Source organism: Hetaerina americana, unplaced genomic scaffold (genome assembly GCF_022747635.1).
Source record: "Hetaerina americana unplaced genomic scaffold, ioHetAmer1.1.p SCAF_16, whole genome shotgun sequence".
NCBI lineage: Eukaryota > Metazoa > Arthropoda > Insecta > Odonata > Calopterygidae > Hetaerina > Hetaerina americana.
In genome coordinates, this window is record NW_027286719.1 from 11,102,476 (window position 1) to 11,122,744 (window position 20,269).

General features: G+C 34.7%; 1 protein-coding gene across 1 annotated transcript in view; it reads left to right on the forward strand.

The window, feature by feature from the left end:
• The window catches only part of LOC139687010 (mesoderm induction early response protein 1-like), a 38,039-nt gene extending 19,000 nt beyond the window's left edge, over positions 1-19,039 (forward strand). Inside the window, exons 6-8 of the mRNA XM_071584093.1 lie at positions 1,521-1,697; positions 13,674-13,801; positions 17,947-19,039. Coding sequence (XP_071440194.1) covers positions 1,521-1,697; positions 13,674-13,801; positions 17,947-18,427 — 786 coding nt within the window. The 3' untranslated portion in view covers positions 18,428-19,039. The remainder of the gene's footprint in view (positions 1-1,520; positions 1,698-13,673; positions 13,802-17,946) is intronic.
• Positions 19,040-20,269: the final 1,230 nt, after the last annotated feature.

The window sequence follows — 20,269 nt, forward strand, 5'->3', positions numbered from 1 at the left end:
ATATTGTGTTAGCTTGTAAATATTGTTTATTTCATGATCCTTCTGTTATTCGAATTCATTTCAATTACCTAACTCTAATCTTCTGTATACTTACAGTGGATATAGCCACGGGTATTTATGATTTCATGTATACATTGGTTGTTACCATCTATTAGTGTCTGGATGAAGATGTATTTTTACTTACAATATATGTATAATTTTCATGCACATATATATACATATACAGATGCGCAGCATCTGTACACGTTCAAGATAACTATGAAGCCCTGGGCACACGGTATCTATACAAATCCATGGTAACTACTAAGTTCTGGGTGCACGTTATCCATAAGGTGCATGTTATCAATGGGGAAATACAGTAAAAATTCACTTTAAAAAAAAATAAATTGAATGAAAAATAAAAATAATAAATAAGAATAATAAAGTATATGAAAATAAAATAAATGTTTGGGAGAAGTGAGTACAGCAGTCATAGTCGTAAGATTAAAAATATATAAATATTGATTTGCAAAAGAAACACTTGGTTTTTCCACATAAAATTTAATCTCGACCTAGGTTTCGACGCTCAGTGTCGTGATTAAATTTTATGTGGAAAAACCAAGTGTTTCTTTTGCAAATATGTATCATTTCCACAAAGTGATGCCTGAAGTTATCTCCTTTACATAAATATTGATGCGAACAAAAGTTAAGAATGTATCAAGTATGGAAAATAAAAGTATTATGAATGTAATAAAGTGAGATAAAATAAAAAATTGAGTGAATAATAAATAGCACGTAAATTTATATAATTTTATGCACGTCAAATTGATAAATATTATTTATGCGTGCAGAAAATTGGTAAATACAGAATGAATATTAATAATATTTACAAATAATAGAACGTTGAAAGCCATATGTAGTGTACTATAATAATTATATATTAGTGTACAATCCGTATTTGACAGTTGCCCTTATTTAATGGATGCTAACAATCAGGAGTACCATATTATAATGCTTGCGACTTTCTAGAATTTATACCTAGGAAATTAGATTTGCCCCATGTGTTAAGATTTTTGAAATAATTATTAATATGCATGAAACTGTGAAGATGGATACATGCTTAATGTGATGTGGAGAAGGGTAATTCAATTTATCGAGGGACAGCCAATCAGGGCATGCAAGCCAGCAGTTCCCATGCTTAGTGGCCAAATTGCAATGCAAATCACTTTGACCTGAAGACACCTCCAGGACTAGGGGCAAAACTGTTGTCCCCAAAGCCGTCCTATGTGATGGGAATTCCCTAAAGCAGCATGGAACATTCTATTGGCCATTACTTTATTGTTTGGTTGTATTCATTGTTTGAATCTTTAAACAAGCTCCCTTGCAATGCAAAGAAATACCCAATTCATTGTATCATTCATGCTAATAATGCAGGTGGGGTGAGGGAAATGTGTTAGCTCTACTTTCTTGTTTAGTTTCTCTAAGATGTATAAAATAGGTGTCTTCATTGTAGTGATTCATAATATCATTTTTCCATTCAGGCTCTATATCTTTTGTTACAATGTGGATATAATGTTGATGAGGCCCTGAGGAGACGGCGTATGAATGTTGTCCCTCCCACTGATACAATGAGCCTCTGGTCTGAGGATGAGTGCAGAAATTTTGAGAATGGACTAAGAACATATGGCAAAGACTTCCATTTGATTCAGCAGAATAAGGTATGCTCATGCTGTCCAATTTTCCAATGCTTTATTTTCATATATACAAAGCCCTTTTGTTTGATTGTAACACAAATAATTAGTTGGAAGACCAAAATGGACACATAATGAAGTCAATCCTGACATTGGTTGGCAACATTGCCCCTGGTTCTTTTGGGCTAAAACTGGATCCACAGTCAAACAAAAAACTTCTCTTCTAGAACTGATAAGTTTACTAATTTTGACTTTTTCCACGCATTAAAACCTCATAAAATATTGCATGTCTACCACAGAGTATAGAAGATTCCATGTAAAATTATTAGATCCAAGTAAGATACCACGTTATCATTTATACATGCAGCAGACATTTGCTTAATATGGATGCTCCGAATAATGTTTATTTTGCAAGACTACATAATTTGGGATGAGAGAAGCAACTCATGGAAATCGAGTCGAGAAAGCCAGTCGTAGATACAGGGTTTCATTAACTGCATGTGTGATAAAGAAACGTAACACATTTTATGTGCTTCATGCAAGACAACTCCTGGACTGCATGCTAATAATTTGAAATGGGGAGGGTGGCTGGTGAAAATGTGTAAAATCCATTCATGCATAGTTTTGTCTACCCAGGATTCTGCTCATCATAACTAATATAGTTACAGGTTTAATCTAACATTTGAACTTCATTGGGGTCAAAAGTGTTTGTGTATTGAATATTTCCTGATTTCAACTTCAAATAATTGAAATCAGGAAAATAAATAATCTCCCTCCAAAATAGATAAGTATCGGAACATGAGTTTCCCTCTGTGAAAGTCAAATGGGGCCATGGCTTTCTATAATTTGTAGCATGTATGATATTTAGTAAACATTAATATCTCTAAAACTTTGCCAGGTTATGTGTACAAGTCAGTTAACACCTGCATTGTGTTGATGAGTATTGCCTTTCTCTGAATTTTATTGAAAAAATTGCATTCTATTGGCTGCAGAAGGGTCATCACAATACAACCAACAGCATAGCATAATGCCTATATTTATCATGTCAAGAATAGATTAAATGGTATTTTCGTTATCTGGGTTGATCATTTCCCATTCATTTTTAATGATCAAAAGTCTACCCATGTCTCATTGTGTCCATATTTGTTGGTTTCTATTGCAACTATCAATGGCTTCATACCTATCCATTTGCCCCAACTGAGAACCCCAGCTAGTGAGTGGACTGGCTCTGGAAATGAAGCAAATGTGGAACCACTCCATCTGTGTACAACTTTTATGACTGCATGATTAGTCAAAGAATGCCTGTTATTAGTGCTCATAGTTAATTTAACGGGCAAAGAGCTAAGCATTGCAATACATACTGCCGGAGGGAAAATGGGGACACTTCTTTTCTCATGGTTGTGTATTATGAATATTATTTTCCTCAGAAAACCTAATCAAAAACCTGTTTTGTGTTTTTTTCAGAAAAATATATCATAATTAATTTGTAAATTTATACCTTTATGACAAATACAATGGGTAATTGCCAATATTCACATGGCTTATGAGAGAAATGCTAGAAATTAAGTCACAGCCCTAAGATTGGCAGATATTTTCACACATCAACATCTCAGAAAATACAGATAATTGGCCTACACAAATTTTTAGGAAATTTTGTTTGCCATCAATTTTGACGCTACTTTTTAATGCCAAAGAACAATCATTATGGATTTCAATCTATTGCATTGATAGGGGATTCAAGATGGTGGCCGCTTACTTTGCAAGCCTGTGTAGTTCCTGCAATATTTCCCTTAATTCTACAGATACAGTAATTAATTGCGAATTATGTTCACACTTTTTTCATTCCAAATGCACTAATCTGAATGATCTCTTTTTGAAAGCCGTATTTGAATGCAGAGATATTTTTTGGAAATGTTTTTCCTGTCGTGCCAATAAGCTTGCACCATCTAACATGGCGTCCGATATCGACGTGCTGAAACAGGAAATGATGATTTCAAAAGATTCTCTCACAATGAAAAAAGCTACTAATGTATGTAAGGGTGTATTATTTGCGAAAACCATAAAAGTCAACCCAGAGAAAGACTTTGCTTCAGATAAATCGACCTCCAATCGGACTAAATTTAGCAGTGACTTGATAGGGCGACAGGTGCCAATCTCGAAAAGTGTTTGTGTTACTCCCTCAATCACTACCATGCTACCTCGTATTGCTGACAAGAAATGTGATAAAAGTGGTGTAGAAAAAGAAGAAGAAAATAGAAGAACTTTCTGCTGAGGGAGACGATGGATTTGTTACTGTGAGCCACAAACATAGGCACCGTAAATCGCCGATCATTGGAACATCTACGAAAGAATGCTCTCTTTCGGGGATTCCTCATCTTTCTCATTTCCATGTGTGGAACTTCACCTCCGATGCAACAGTGACCAAGTTGGGAAACTATGTAAAAGATGAAATCCCAGAGATTGATACCTCTACGGACTTGGAGATCGAACAATTTAAGGTAACGCGCCGAAATTATACATTGTTTCGGGTATCCATACGCCAAGATTTTCACGAAACCCTCAGTAATGCCGCCTTTTGGCCTAAAAATGTGTTCGTGGGTAATTTTTCTTTTTTAAAGCCACGCCTCCAACCAACACCAGAAGGATAACCCGTTATTCGAAGCTCTTGCACATAAACATTCAGTGCATGCATAATAAATTACTGGACCTCGAGGTTCTAGTAAACGGGTACCAACCCCATGTCATCTGTATCAATGAACATTGGTTAAATGCGAGTGAACTTGACTCTCTTCAAGTGCCTGAGTATGTAATTGCTAGTGTCTTTTGCCGAACAGTTCACAAAAATGTTGGTGTTTTAATTCTACCGTCTGAATGTTTTCCCCATATTCCCATTGGTTTCCCATACGAATTTCTCGATGAAGAACAATCATTTGAATGCTGTGTTGCCTGCTTCAAAATGGATACTACTGTTTTTTATGTGCTGTCTATTCATCGTTTGCGGTAGAGTGACTTTTGCTTTTTCCTGACCAAACTAACGAAACTCTTGGAAATAATCCATAGGTCAATCCATAAATCTTGCATAATAATTGCAGGTGACTGCAATTGTAATTTTATGGCCGATTCTAAAGCTTAAATGGAATTCATGGATTTACTAACGTCATTCAACATCAATGCTACCAACAGTGAACCTACTAGAGTAAGAACCTAGTACCTACTAGAGAACCCAATAGTTTGCAAACAGTTTTAGATAATGTATTAACTAATATCGACCTTGAACTTGAACTAACAAATACCATCAATGCCAACCTATCAGATCACTACCCACCTCTTTCTACAATTGCTGTGTCTACATCCAAAGAAAGTAAAAAATACTACAAAAGGTATTTCTCTGATCAGAATATGATCGCCTTTTGTGACTTATTAGACTCCCATGAGTGGTCCGATTTGTTCTCCTTGAAGTCCTTTGACCTAAGCTTTGAATATTTCTATTCCACCTATCTACATTACTTTGAAATCTGCTTTCCCCGTGTCCTGAAGCATGCAAAAAACAAAAGCTCATCTGTTAACTACAAAAGTCAGTGGGTCTCTGATGAAATTCGCTGGCTTTAGAAGAAAATGAAAGATGCCGCTGTGTATTACAAAAGTAAATCAAATCCTGCTGATCGCCAGGAATACTCGGTACTCAAGAAAAGTTATCGCCAAACCTTACAGTGTGCTAAAAAATCTTTCATCAACCATAGACTTACCAATGCAGACAATAAATCTAGAGAGATTTGGAAAATTATTAACGAATCCAAGGGTCCACATAATGTACAAGATCTTCAACTGCAGGACTCCGCTGGTAATGCCATACCAGATTAGTCTAAAATGGCCTCCATTCTGAATGACTTTTACCTATCCCATCAAAATCCCACAGTTTCAGTCAATTCAGCTAATTATTCTCATATTCCTAACTCATGTAAGTCATTATATATATTCCCATGTTAAGCCATGGAACTGACCAACATAATCAATAAATTTCCTAACAAATTTAGTCCTGGATTAGATGACATCCCAGGGATAGTCATAAAAAGGTCATTTAATGCTATTAAGGATCAGCTGCTGTTCTTAATTAATGAATCCCTAAAAACTGGAATTTTCCCAACCCCTCTTAAATCAGCAAAAATCGTGCCAATATACAAAGGGAAAGGTTGCAAAATGGCAATGAATTCTTGTAGACCAATATCCCTGTTGAACCAGCTGGGGAAAATATTTGAAATAGTTGTTTATCATCGTCTAGTATCATATCTTGAAACATATAACCTATTATCAACATCTCAACATGGATTTAGAAAAACAAGATCCACTACAACAGCCACATATCACGTGGTGAATCAAATACTTTTAGGATTGGATAATAGAATTGAAACTTTAGAATTATTTTTTGATTTCACTAAAGCTTTTGACTTCGTCAATCATCAGTTACTCCTGTATAAACTGAAATGCTCTGGTATAAGAGGCACACCCTACAAATGGATTGAATCTTATCTAAGTGAACGGCATCAGTATGTTGAGCTCTCAAGAAATGGCTCCAAATTTATTTCTCCTGGTAGAGAAGTAACACTTGGTGTTCCCCAGGGTTATGTACTTGGTCCTTTTTTATTTTTGATTAAAATCAACAATCTCCCAGATAAGCTTGTGTTCATTAAGGGAATAGACCCAGTACTGTATGTTGATGATACAAATATCATTGTGTCAGCCTCCTCAGTAGACAGTTTGACAAAAAGAGCAGCTGAAGTAGCTCAGATTTTCAATGAATGTTGTCTTCATAACTTCTTAAAACCCAATATAAATAAGTCCAGCCTGATTTATTTTACTAATAAAAACAAAGTTTCCACTGCAATCTCAGTAGATGTAGAAGGTGTGAGCATTCCCCAAAATTCCAGTACCCAATTCCTGGGAGTAATCCTGCATAGAAACATGCCTTGGGAGGAACACATTTTCAAATTACGTGGAAAGTTAAGCTCCTTACGCTTCCTCATTAGAAATATTAGATATTATGTAAATTTAGAGGTCCTTCTATCAATTTACTAAAGTAAATTTTATTCTCCTGTTACTTTTAGTATCCTTTTCTGGGGTTCCTCTCCCCATGTGGGCATAATCTTCAAAATCCAAAAGAGGATTATACGTATCATGAGCAATGCTCCTTGCGATGGACCAGGTAAACCTCTCTTCAAAACACTTGGTTTATTACCAGTACCTTGCATACATATATATTTAATGTCATCTTACAAGCAAAGGGTAATATTTCCCAGTACAAGTCGAACCACAATTACCATAGTCACCTTACAAGGACCTGCAATGACCTGCACCAACCATTTGTCAGAACACAATACTGCTCATGGGCCCAAAGCAATGGGCTTAAGGTTACTCGATAAACTTCCCCATGAAATCAAATACTAAACAAAAGTACCTGATTTCCAGAAAAAGCTGTTTAACCTTTTAAAAAATAATATCTTCTATTCTGTAAATGAATACCTGGAATTGTCACTACGCATCAATTCTGGCTTAACCAATTAATATGTAATTGTACTAGTGATTGATTTCACTGACATGCTGAATCACTTGAACAAGAACTTCCTATCCTCCATGGATTCACACTCTCTTTTCCCTTCTGGTCAGCAGAGAGTTTTCCCTATCCAACTGCAGACTTGCATCCAAAGCAGGATAGAGGAGAAAATTTCACTATTCTACCAGAGAAGAGTAAGGGAATTGGACCCCGAGTATTGATGCTTTTTGGATTCAATTCGAGCTCCAGGTAAAACCAATGCACTGGCACGGAGAAGTTCTAATTCATTTAAGAGCTTTTAAGGTGCTGCAGTGCAACTGAAATTATTAAATAATAAAAATATTGCAGATAAAAGCTTCAAAATGCACTTGTGGCATAAAACTATAAAAAGGCTCACAGATGATGGTTAATGCGTGCTATTTCAAAACATGTTACCATTACCATCTGTAAAGATGCTGTACTTGTACCCTTGAGTATCATTCAGTTTGAAATATGTAGGTTAATGATTATCTATGGCCAATTTAATTTACACGTGAATTTTAGGTCCATACTACATTGGGAGTTACTCAGTATAAGGAGATTTTTCTCCACTCCTTTAAGGATTACGTCTCAAAAGCAGATAAACTTCAAATTTACATTCTAATGGCAAAGTGACCCCAAGCAAAGATGGAAAATGTTTTCGTTCTTCTTTCCTGTGGATCTTTTATGCATACTTTGCAAAAGTATGAAGACACAAAACATCTTTTTATTATTTCAGTTATTATTTGATGATTTCATTCGCAAAATATCAAGGTATCATATGATTTCAAGGAATTTCCAGGTTTTCTAGGGCTTATATTTAAATCTAATAATTTTTCAATATTTTCTATGGCTTTAACAACAATGTACAAATTGGCAGACAAATAGGAAGTTTTATTAAGACTACACTTTGATTAGTAAAATACAAGGCGAACACTTCCCACTGCAAATTTTTACAACAAAACAAAACATTACAGAGGGAGAACCTAAAAACACTATTACATTCCATTATGTGAATGGCTCAGGTTAGTCTATTTACAATTCATCTCCCAAAGTGAAGCAAAATGAATTATGCAAATAGAAAGAGAGTCCAAAAATAAAAGGCCATACATTTTAAAATATCCGTATAAATGTGCACCTGTTATTACTAATATTGTTGCTATCAACAAAAAGCAATGGTGAGATGCCCTTATAAGATTTAGAGCTTAAAACCTTAACACATGAGACTACAGTATGTAGTGAGGGACTCAAAGAGCTAGTTTTTGTGAGGATATATTCCATTAAATAAACTCACTGTTTGAACGCTTTCCAGCTCCTGAATGGTTGCCAGTGGACCTGGTTCCAGATGGATTTAGAGGTTTTCTGTATTGTGGGTAAGGGCCTGCCTCTCCTTCAGGCAGGGAGCCTTAAACAAAACAACAAAAACTCTTAATTAATACAGCCCTAAATTCATAAAAATAAAAATATTTATTATTTGCACATAGTTGAAACAACATTAATTTGAGAATATGACTTCCACACATCATAAAACCCTATAAACAAGAATTACCATATCCAGGTGTTCAAGAAACATCTATGAATTACGCAAGAGCTCATGAGAAATATTCGCGCTTCTTGTGATCACTGTGCACTTCCCCTCCCCCCTTTTCTCTTCCTATCCTCTCAAGATAACTCATTATAATTCTACTGTGCCCTTTTGCATTTACAAGCATTGCATCATAAATATCATTTATTGATTAATATGGATACTATATTATTTTATTCATCATGAAATGCTCTCAATGACTGTACAAAAATAATTGAAACATTACCACAAATACATAGTGATTTTCAACGTAATAATAAAAATCTTTTTAAATTAAAGCTATAACACCGTTCATCATGGGCTACTCATTACCTCCTTATAAAAAACTTATGAGCACGCATTTCACATGGCTTAACAAATTACCTTCAAATGGCATCTAGTTAAAAATGAGAACAAACAACAGTATTAAGGCTAAGACAGGCATTCAATTACTTAACCAACATTTTGTTGGCATAGGACTAAATTGGCATTCCATTGGTAAATTGAAGGGTTAAATAAAAAATATTTCAGAGACATAGCATTATGTCACCAGGAAAATGGCACCTCTACATACTGGTCATCATCTTTACACTAATCCCGCAGGGTAAGGATTACAATTCATTCACTTAATGGCATCATTAAACAGCAAACACCACACTAAATTTCATCTGACTTTGAATGACTATCATACTGGGAAGAAGAGATTTTTAAAACTCCTGGATGGGTTAACAATGAAAAATTTCCATTTTTGTGATGAGAATGACATTCAAATATAATTCCTAATTTTCCCGCACTCTATGACACCTTGATTCTCCTGTTTCAAAATTTTTCTATGTGACATCTCAGCCTCAGGAGGGCTTGAGGCTGCCTCCCAAGCAAAAACTCATGGAAGCTTTTGACGTGGATGAACTCTTAGTCTCACAGAGCTGTGGGATGACTATAATTTTATGATTATTTTTTCTATTCAATTTGTTTACTGACAAAAATCAATGAAAAAAATACTTTGCAATGCTATCAGAATTATAATCTGAATCTATTTACAAACCATTATGGTGTGAAATGATTTAGTACTATGGAAAAAAATTAATTGGTAAAACCTCATAGACATGGTAAATACCTAGGTAAATAAGTAAGGTAATGGGGTGGAAAATGTGTCCTTGGCTAAGAAATTTGGGAGAAATTTTGTAAATTCCATTTTCATCCAGGTGTTAAATAATTCATGGTATTGACATTTCACTTTCCATTGAGTGGGCAGGTCTTTTTCTATAACAGCATTTCAGGGATTATTCATCATACAAAGATTCAGTAATTCCATATGCATTATACCAGAATTTCACAAAGTATGTTCACTTCACCTAATTCTCTCATCAACTCCTTGTATTGAATATCAGTCATCCGTCACTGTTTCGACATAACAAGCATCTATATTAACAAAAAGAGCATTAATAGACCATTAGCACTTACTTCCACTTCCTTGAGCAGCTCTCTTGGCTTGAATCACTGGATTTTCATATTGTGTCCGCCTATTTACATGATCAATGTAATATGTTCCATAGTGTGGGTCATCAATTTTCTCCCAACCATAGGGAAGTTCATCATCTAAACATTCTTCCAGCGACTTTTTCTGAAACTTGGACAGGCGAGGATCAAGCCAATGGGATGTTCCAGAGTTATGGCTAGTAAGAACAGAGAGAAAATACATTAATAAAGACATATCATTATTTAAAAAACTATTCTATTGGATTTATACTAACAATAACTTCTGATATAGTATTGGTCTTTGAATCACAACATAATTTGAAGAAGGTAATTTAGGCTCCCACTTTAAGAGAATCTATTTCACTTAGCCAACCTTTAACACAAAAAGAATAAATAATTATGAATTCCAATAAATGATTTCTATTATATTAACCTCAGTTTTAACACTTGATATCCTACTCATACATACAATGTCTGTTCAAAAAGTTTTGCAACTTTTTGTGTTTTTTCAAAAATTATTTATTTATTCATGAATATCTATTTTGTCCCCTTCAAAGTAATCCCCATTAGATTTTATACACTTGTGCCAACATTTTTTCCAATCCTTGAAGCACTTCAAAAATCCAATTTTGGTGATCTTGTTCCGCTCCTCCTTAGATGCAGTCTTTATCTCGTCAATCGTAGTGCAGTGTCATCCTTACTACATGGGCCTCTTCACTTTCTGGAACAAGAAAAAGTCAGTGGGGGCCAGATCTGGGTGATAAGGTGGCTGGAGCATCATTAGTGTGTTGTTTTTGGCCAAAAATTCGCGCACAAGTAACAATGTGTGAGCAGGGGTATTGTCATATCACAAATCCGGGCATTTGTGGTTGATTGCTTTGCACAAATTGTGCACAACTTGCAAGTAGTATTCCTCATTTGCCGTTCTACCCTGTGGCAGGAACTCATGATGCACCATGCCCCCGCAATCGAAGAAAACTGCAAACAAGACTTTCACATTCGACCGAACTTGGCGTACTTTTTTTGGTCTTGGCTCGTGCTGCAGAGTCCTTTGGGATTATTTTGTGTTTAGGAGTTTCCACGTCATAACCATAAACCCATGATGGTCACCAGTTGTGACCCTTGGGAGCAAATCTGGGTCGTCGCAGACAGAGTCATTCAATTACCTCTTTAGCAATGTTAATGCGTTGCTGTCTTTGGTCGAAATTGAGTAATTTTGGTACGAATTTTGCGGCGACCCGTGTCATGCCAAAATCATTGGTAAAAATTGAATTGCACGACCCAATCGATATGTTTATGTCTTCGGTAACTCCTCTATATGTATATATATATGTATATATGTATATGTATGTATATATATATGTATATATATATATACATGTATATGTATATATATACATATATATATACATGTATATATATATATATATATATATATATATATATATATATATATATTTATATATATATATATATTTATATATATACATATATATACATATACATATATATACATATACATATATATATACATATATATAAACATATATATATATACATATATATACATATACATATATACATATACATATATATATATACATATACACATATGCATATACTCATATACATACATATATATATATATATATATATATATATATATATATATATATATATGTATATATATATATATGTATATGTGTATATGCATATGTGTATATATATATATGTATATATGTGTATATGTATATGTATATGTATATATATATATATATATATATATATATATATATATATATATATATATATATATATATATATATACAGGGTTCGTCCGGAAAATAAGTGTACTGAGCTCAGGAAAAAAAAATTTATTACACTTTTACTAAGCTGCTCAGCCAAGAGATTGCAATCATTGCTATATGCATTGCTGAATCAGTGTGGTGGATATGAAATGAGAATCTGTATTAAGAAAATAAAATAACAAGCTCCTCAAGAAATTGGGGGCAAAGTATAACATTAAATTTGGGAGGCATAAACTACATCAGCTACATTGCTCCCCTCTTCAGGAAATATTTTAGAAAAAACTGGTCAAGTAGTAAGGAATGCTTTACATAAAGATGCTTTAGCAAAAAGGATGGAGCTTACATCAGAGATCCTAATTACAGTTTTAAAGAAAAGACTGGTTAAAACTTCAATGAAGAGTGTAGTAGTGCACACCATATGTACTTGGAGGATGAGGATAGATTGGAATCTTTTAAGATGTAGGCATTAGGTGGAGTGAATGGAAAAATGAAATAATTGGATAGGAAAACAGATAAAGATGCTCTAGGGTTGGTAGGGGAAGAGAGGAGGTAGTAAAAATGGATATAAGACATTGGTAGTGGAATATTGAAGACTTTGATAGAGGAGGGAAGAGCATTTCCAAGTGAGAAAGAGCATTTCCTTGCTGGATGAATTGAAGGTAGTCAGGAAATGTTTCGAGTTGAATAATCGGTTACTTTTAATGCGAGGCATTTATTTATTATTGTGAGACAGAGTTGAGAAGTGAAGCAGGTTCAGTTCCTGTACGCATAAAGAATGTACCCTGGCTGATAGCTACCGAATTTAAATTATGCATTCACAATCAAATAACACAGGAAGCAAAACACACTTTTGGAATATATGGAACCTAACCAAGGATGATAGCTTTACTCAAAGCATTCCCATTGACTAAATCGAACTAGACAGCCGTAAGGAACGAATACGCCACTGCCATTCAGAAACAGCAGCTTTCAGCCATTATCACCCTCCTGGCTATCCAAATTGCCAATCAATGCTGAACATGTTAATTCCAAGTCATAAGACTGGATGCGGGTCGCGGTAGTCCAGTGGGTAGAGCGTTGGACTGCTGACCGGAGGGTCCTGGGTTCGATTCCCGGGCAAGGCACTCTGGGCACCTGCAGCTCCACCCAGGCTATGTGATTATTCGGGTACCAGGTCTTCCTGGGAAACCACAGCCGGCACAGGGAAAGGAACTGGTCCCCCTACCCTGATGTGTGAATTTCACACGCCGTATAGGGCTTAGTACTGGGTGAACTCTACCATCACCTTCTAAACCGACCTTCGGGTTGATTACTGTGTTTATTGTTTTTTAAGACTGGATATCTCCCAGAATTTGGAAAATTAAAAAATTACCTCCGCTTAACTGTGCTTTCAAGTCAAAGTTAGAGGTGCATAATTTTCGTTAAATTATGTGGAAAGTATAAAATTATTTAATTGATTAAACTTCTTCCCATTCTCTGTAATTTAGTCTAATTCCTAAATTATTTTAGCTGATTCTATAACCCTGCGCATCATAAGTCACTTCCTAAGTTTTTCTGACCCATTCCTTTAAAAATCATTGTTTCAGGTTCGAACAAGATCTGTGGGGGAACTTGTTCAATTTTATTATCTGTGGAAAAAAACTGAGAGGCATGATATTTTTGCTAACAAAGCAAGATTGGAAAAGAAGAAATATACACTCCATCCAGGAGTCACGTAAGTTCATCAGACTATGATTCCTTCTCAAAGTATTTTATTTGTAAATTGATTCAGGTGTGCTGTGGTGGAAATGTTCCATAATAACAGGTACGACGACTATAACAATTTTTCATAAAATAATTATTTGGTGAAAACTTGTAATAGTCTTAATCTGTATTATTAATTTCTATATATTTTCAAAGCAAATTGTATTCTGTGAATGTAGTAATGATTGATTGTAGTTGTTCTTATGCTTTTATGATATGCTTGAAGAAAAAAGATACATCATCCAGTGAAGAGCACATGCTCTTTTTGTACTCACTCTTTTGCATTAGTTATCTATGCTGGTTTCTATAAGAAAGGGGTGATTAATTGTTTCTAAGAAAAATATTGATCTTATAATCTTAGCAATTGTTTAAACTTAAGGATGCAGTGGATCAAATCCATAATTTAACCTAAGGTTATAGCTATGCTCATCATTAAGTTCTTTAATTGTCATCTTATTCCTCAGTGAGTGACTCTGCCCCTTGATTACCATTTCTTTTTGTCTCATACTGTACATATCATTCTTCTCCTATTTCACCATTGATGGCCATTAATAACGCTCAATCTGATCCCCATTGGAGCTATAACTCAAGGTTCTATTGAGGACCCATGCTGAATATTAATTGAGGCTAATGTCCATTCTCAGATTCAAATTTCCTTGGCTACATGTTAATCTTCCTCATTAAAATGTCCATTTTGTCCTTATTTTATGTTCCTAACTAATCCATTTCAACTTTATGAGAGATAGTCGTATCCATAGTTGTCTGCCTTCTTGTAGTGTTCCATAATGCCTTCTACTTCTTAGTCAACCTCCTCCTTTCACACTTAAGATACCCATTCCATCTTTGGCATGATGCTTCACCCCCCAGCACCAAAGGCTTCTATCTTCTATAGTGTTGTCTCTCCAGTTGTGTGTGTGTCTGGTCCATTGACTAATAATGAACGCACATTTTGTCCACCCACTGCATCCTTGCTTCCACTGTTCTCTTCTTTGAGTATTGCAGTTTCCTCATTGTGAGCTCTTGCTCAGATTACTATTTACTACTTGACTAGAAGAACAATCAGCCGCAGAAGCTCAAGTTCTGTGAACAGATTTCCTCAGAAAAAAAACATTCCTCAATGTTGAAGCATGAGCTAAATTAGAGTGAACCTGTTCTTGTTCTTAAGACAAATACTGTAGGTGGACATTTTTTCTTGTAAATGCTGCTCAAAACTTTATGATAACCTTTCAGTTGGTAGTTATGAATTCATAACTGAAAAGTATAAGCCATTATTAAACATTTATTGGCCCTTGGTGATTAGTATTGCATCTTAGTTACAGTCTCTGATATACATCGCCATCTAAAAAGTCTGTTTCACTGGCATTTTTAGCATTAAAATGTTAAGTTAAAAAAATTGAGTTTAAAATGCCATTTGATGTTCTACTATAAACTCTTTTTAAAAAGTAATTTCTGAAGTTTGAAAATTTTATCTACCAGACTGAATTTTATATGTCCTCTTAAGTGAAGGGATATTTCTATTTTCATATTGGAATGTAGGCCTTACCCATGGGCATCTGATTTCAATGTGAATGGTTTTTTAAATGATGTCTTAAGTGAAACTATTATTTTTGGTTCTCAATATTTCCTTAAGATTATAAATGGGATTCCTTTTTATTTTCCAAGCAGCAGTTCTAAATTGTCGGAGAGTCTTGTGTGGCTCATTTAAGTTCTAGTCACCTCTTTTCTGTTTCTCTTGCTTTGGAATTTTATGGTAAATATTATAAGTGTAGTCCATTCATATTATTTCTGTAAATGTTTCCCTATTTTCAAATAGGGAAAGGTTTTGGTCTATGACGTCTCTTTTGTCAATGCATTTAACCAAGACTCAATACACAAAATTAAGTTAATTTAGAAACTCATGAAGGATTAATCGAAATCACTTGATAAATATGGATGTGCCCTTTGTTGCCTGTCCCCAGGGATTAAATCCTAAAATGGGCAAAAATGATGTACAGAATGTCGTTGCATGTGTTGCTATCTCTTTTTACACGCCACTCAGTTAAGAAATATGGGCAAAAATCCGGAATAACTCATGGAAAAAATTCAATAAAAAAGCCAAATTTTCAGAAAACATAAAGAGCATGATATGCAAATCAGGGATATAATATTGAAATTGGGATTCCCCAAGGAGGACAGTGTTTCTTGTTGTTGTGATATTATTTCATACTTATCAAAGTCATCACATATGAAGTCCCTCGATAAAGTGAATCTAGACTAATGTTGAATGAAAGTATCAGGAAAAATGGCAGCACAGATGTTTGTGGAAATAGGGAAAATCTAGGTAATGAGAATCCTTAAAATGAATGGTCACCCTGAAGTATTAGAGTGATTTCTTGATTGTAGCTGTGAATCAGTACACTTGTTGCCAGAGCTGGCGGGAAGTATAGAGATATCATCCCCATCATATTGTTCAAACAAAGTATTTAAATTAGAATAGTTTGATCTGTGACTGTATCTGCTAGCATATTAAATTGCCAATGAGAAAATTTTCAGACATAGAGACTCAATCAGGAACATAGTTGTTCAGTGCAAAAACACTGAAGGAAAAATGTAAATACTTGCATTAGTCTGCCCGAGCCTAAATACTGTATTGCTGTTCTCCCTATAATGCTGCAATGGCTGCAGGTTACCCTTTCAGTTGACCCTATCATTTATTCTTCAAGGCTCTCACTTTGAAACTGTAAATTACATGGTTGGCATTGGTTTTTTTTTAATGATCCGAGTGTTCTGCTCCCCTGGGAGTATATCTGTGTTAGCTGCCTTTTGCTGTGAGAGGTGGTGGTGTGATGCCACATGGAGGTATCGATCAATAGGCTTGCAGTACACTTCAGTGGTCCATAACTCCACTCTTGGTTGCTCAGAGTATGCCAGAGTTTTCATTTTGTATTGTTTATATATGCTTGTCTGTTGGTTGTTTAAGGGATAAATGGGAGTGTTGAATTAACCAGTTTTATAGTCAGTGTTTTTACCAATTTAATCTGGTCTGATGCATTGTTCAGCTTGCATTCTCTTTGATGTTGCAAGTAAATTTCTACAAAAGTTACCTTGACAATAAGTTTAATCTAGTATTTAATCTTCATTTTTCCAGGTATTCTATTCCAGAATGTAATAATGTCATGTCCCTTTTTTTTCTACATCAAAATTTATATGTTGAAGTTTTCCATTTTAAATATATTTTCTATGATTTTTTCCCAGCTGATGAGAAAACCCTTAATCCAAAAAACTTTTTTATCCCATTCATTCTCAATTCAGTGTGTTTGTCTTGGCTTACAGTTGTCTTCCCCCTGTTTTTCATCTGAAAAATCTTTAGTTTGATATTCTGTCACGGACACTTAAATCAATTCCTTTCTTTTCTGAAAAAAAGTGTCATTGAAATGAAAATGGCACTGGGTTAAAAAGGGAGGGGTTGGGGAATAAAAAAAAGTTACAAGTAAGGGGTAGGATAGGGGGCACACATGCTAGGTCACTTGGGTGTGATTAAAAACAGGGACCCATGTATGCCTGAATCACACACCAAAAAGGTAAAATAAATAATAAAAATCAAAACAACTTAGAACCCCTCGATTACTAGGGTGTGTTAAGGAATAACAGCACTCTCATAAATCGTATTCACACAAACGCACACTCAGGGTTTACAAATCCCTCCTATGTTAGTGACCCACCAATACATTGGTATCCATCCGGTTTTCATTGCTTCATGACCATAAGTACGTTCATTTCATATTTACAAAAGTGTCATTGTTCACAATATTCTCTTCTTGCTGAGATAGCCTGCTCATGCATGCATCTTTTCAGTCAAAATTTTGATAAAAGTTGTTTTATAATATTGCCTCATGGGTAAATTTCATCATGAATAAGAAACCACCAGTTCTGAAATCTATCTTGTACTTCCTGTATCAGGCATGTCATCAAGCAACTTAAAAATGGAATTCTATGTAGTCCATTAATTTATTAAAATTAACTGTAATATCCTGCCTACAGAATGACAGAACTTTGCAAAAAAATATGAGTTATTGCCTTACTTAAGTATAGTGTACCATAGACATTCATGTATACTAAAATATGTCTCACTTCCAGTGACTACATGGACAGGTTTTTGGACGAGCAGGACTCTCCTGGATGTCCCAGGGATAGAAGTTCTTCTCCTAATGTTCACAGCCTCATATCTGGAGATCCAAAGAGACAACAGAGAGTTCAAGAGAGCATGGCTGATGCATTTAGCCACATAGCATCAGCAAGCAATGCATTAGAAGTGGGAAAGCATGATTCTGTTGAAGGCGTATGCTCTGGAACAGATGAACCTGGTTGTTTGGGGAAAGGGGATGAAGCATCAGGGATCAATTTTGGGGCAAGTGTTAGTTCTTCGGATGAAGGGGGAAGGCTGCAGTTAAGAGAAGAATCTAGATTAAAGAAAGGCATGACTCTCTCATATGGGAGTGAGAAGGTGGAAAAGGTTGGAGCAACGATTTCCAGTGTTACACCACCCAAGCATCCAGCAGGTGGTGGTGCTCTTGAGAGCACCGAGGAAGTACCATCTGAAGCATCTAAGATCATATGATCTGGAGCAAAGTTTGTTCCCTTTATATAATCTGCATGTGAAATTCAAGTGGAAATGGAACACTTCCCATTAGCCTGCAAGTTGTATTGCAGTAAGGAGCAGGCCTAACAATTGATAATGTTCCAAATTGAGTCTGATCCTGATTGGGTCATCTCAAATTTATGAATATTCGTGATATACCTGAGTGTTACAAAGAACCATTTTAATGGCTATAGGCATGTAACACACTCTTTCCAGTAGAATTAGTCAAAAGAAGTAAGCCTATTTTGAACACTGCTTAATTCCATTTTGATTTATGTGTTTTAAGAGGGTGGTTTCCCCTATCAGTGCAGAGCATAGAAAGATTTTCTTAGGATAATTTGCTATGTTACCTGGCAAATGATGTCCAATTTTTAATATTATATATAGGTTATATTTTTGGATATGAATCACCACATTGCAAATTTTGTTCCACTTATAGTTAATAGAATTCTATATATAACTAATGTTGGCTATTGATGTATTGTAAAGTGGAAATCTCCAGTTATTTTATTAATCATGCAGTGGATCCCGTTTTTCATTTTCTGGCTGCTGTTTGTATGTAAATGTTTACAAATAAAATACTGAAACTCAGTTTTGAATAACATATTATTTTACATTATCATATCTAGAAAAGTCATGAATTGAGATAAAATTTTATATTTTAATTTAAAGCTTTTCACATAGCAAACTTAATGTTCCTTGTTATTAGAGAAGAAATGATGAATATTTTTAGAGATAGAATGTTTCAAAAGGGCTATATATCATAAGTAAGGTACAAAAGTATTTGCATTCTGTAGAAGTTTGACCAAATTACTTCTCATATCGAGTATTTTTTAAGTTGTTTAAAAATAAAATTATATCAGAATTGTTACTGTGTATCTTTGAGTAAAAGCTATGATGCTAGTTCCTTTTACAAGCCAGTGAAAACCTAACATAAACTTCTACAGTCAATTAAGATGTCTTTTTTATGGTGAATCCAGAGAGCAAAAATTGAATGGTTTTCCTTCCCACAGAGATTACTGAGACACATGCTATGTAATTTCCTAGTTTAGCTTACCAATGAAATTACCTTTCCCACCCTCTTTATTTTTTATCATGTTACTGCATTGAATACGTGATGCTACCATTGTATTATGTATATGTCTACTTCCAAAAAGTCTTATTTTATTAATTTTACAAGGGTAGAAATTTTAACCTGAAACTCACGAGTGTGATCCTGTCGAGGCAGATTCAGGGGAAGTTGAGTGAAAAACACTTTTTTATTTTTATTTATTTGTAACATATTTTCTTGGCCTCTCTTTCTTTTTTGTTTTCTCTAGCAAACCTCTGGTAAAAAAGCATTGGGAATGTATCATAAATAATAAACTAATTATGTTTGTTATTTTTTGTTTTCCACCAATCGAACTCCCATTCCAGGTTGGTTGATTCCATGATGCAAGAAAGGATGAAGATGATTTCCAATCATCTTAAACAATGTGCATATAATTTTCTTCGACTAAACCTTGAACATTATTTATTTTTTTGGCATGGAATGCATTATTGTATTGAACATAAATATATGTGAAAATATTGTTTTGCTTAAAGAGTGTTTGTGCTGTCCAAGAAAAGTTCTGGAACGATATTATGCTCTTTTTGCAAGGTTTCATTGAATCTTTCATGTCATTATAAAACTATGTTGAAGAGATTATAACAAAAGAGAATTGGGTGGTGAACTGTAGACTTTTTTAGTTTGTGTGTTCATTTCAGGAATTGGTTGATTCTTCAATTTCAGGCCAAGAATCAATTCCAGGCCTATTCAATTTTTCAATTTCAGGCCAAGAG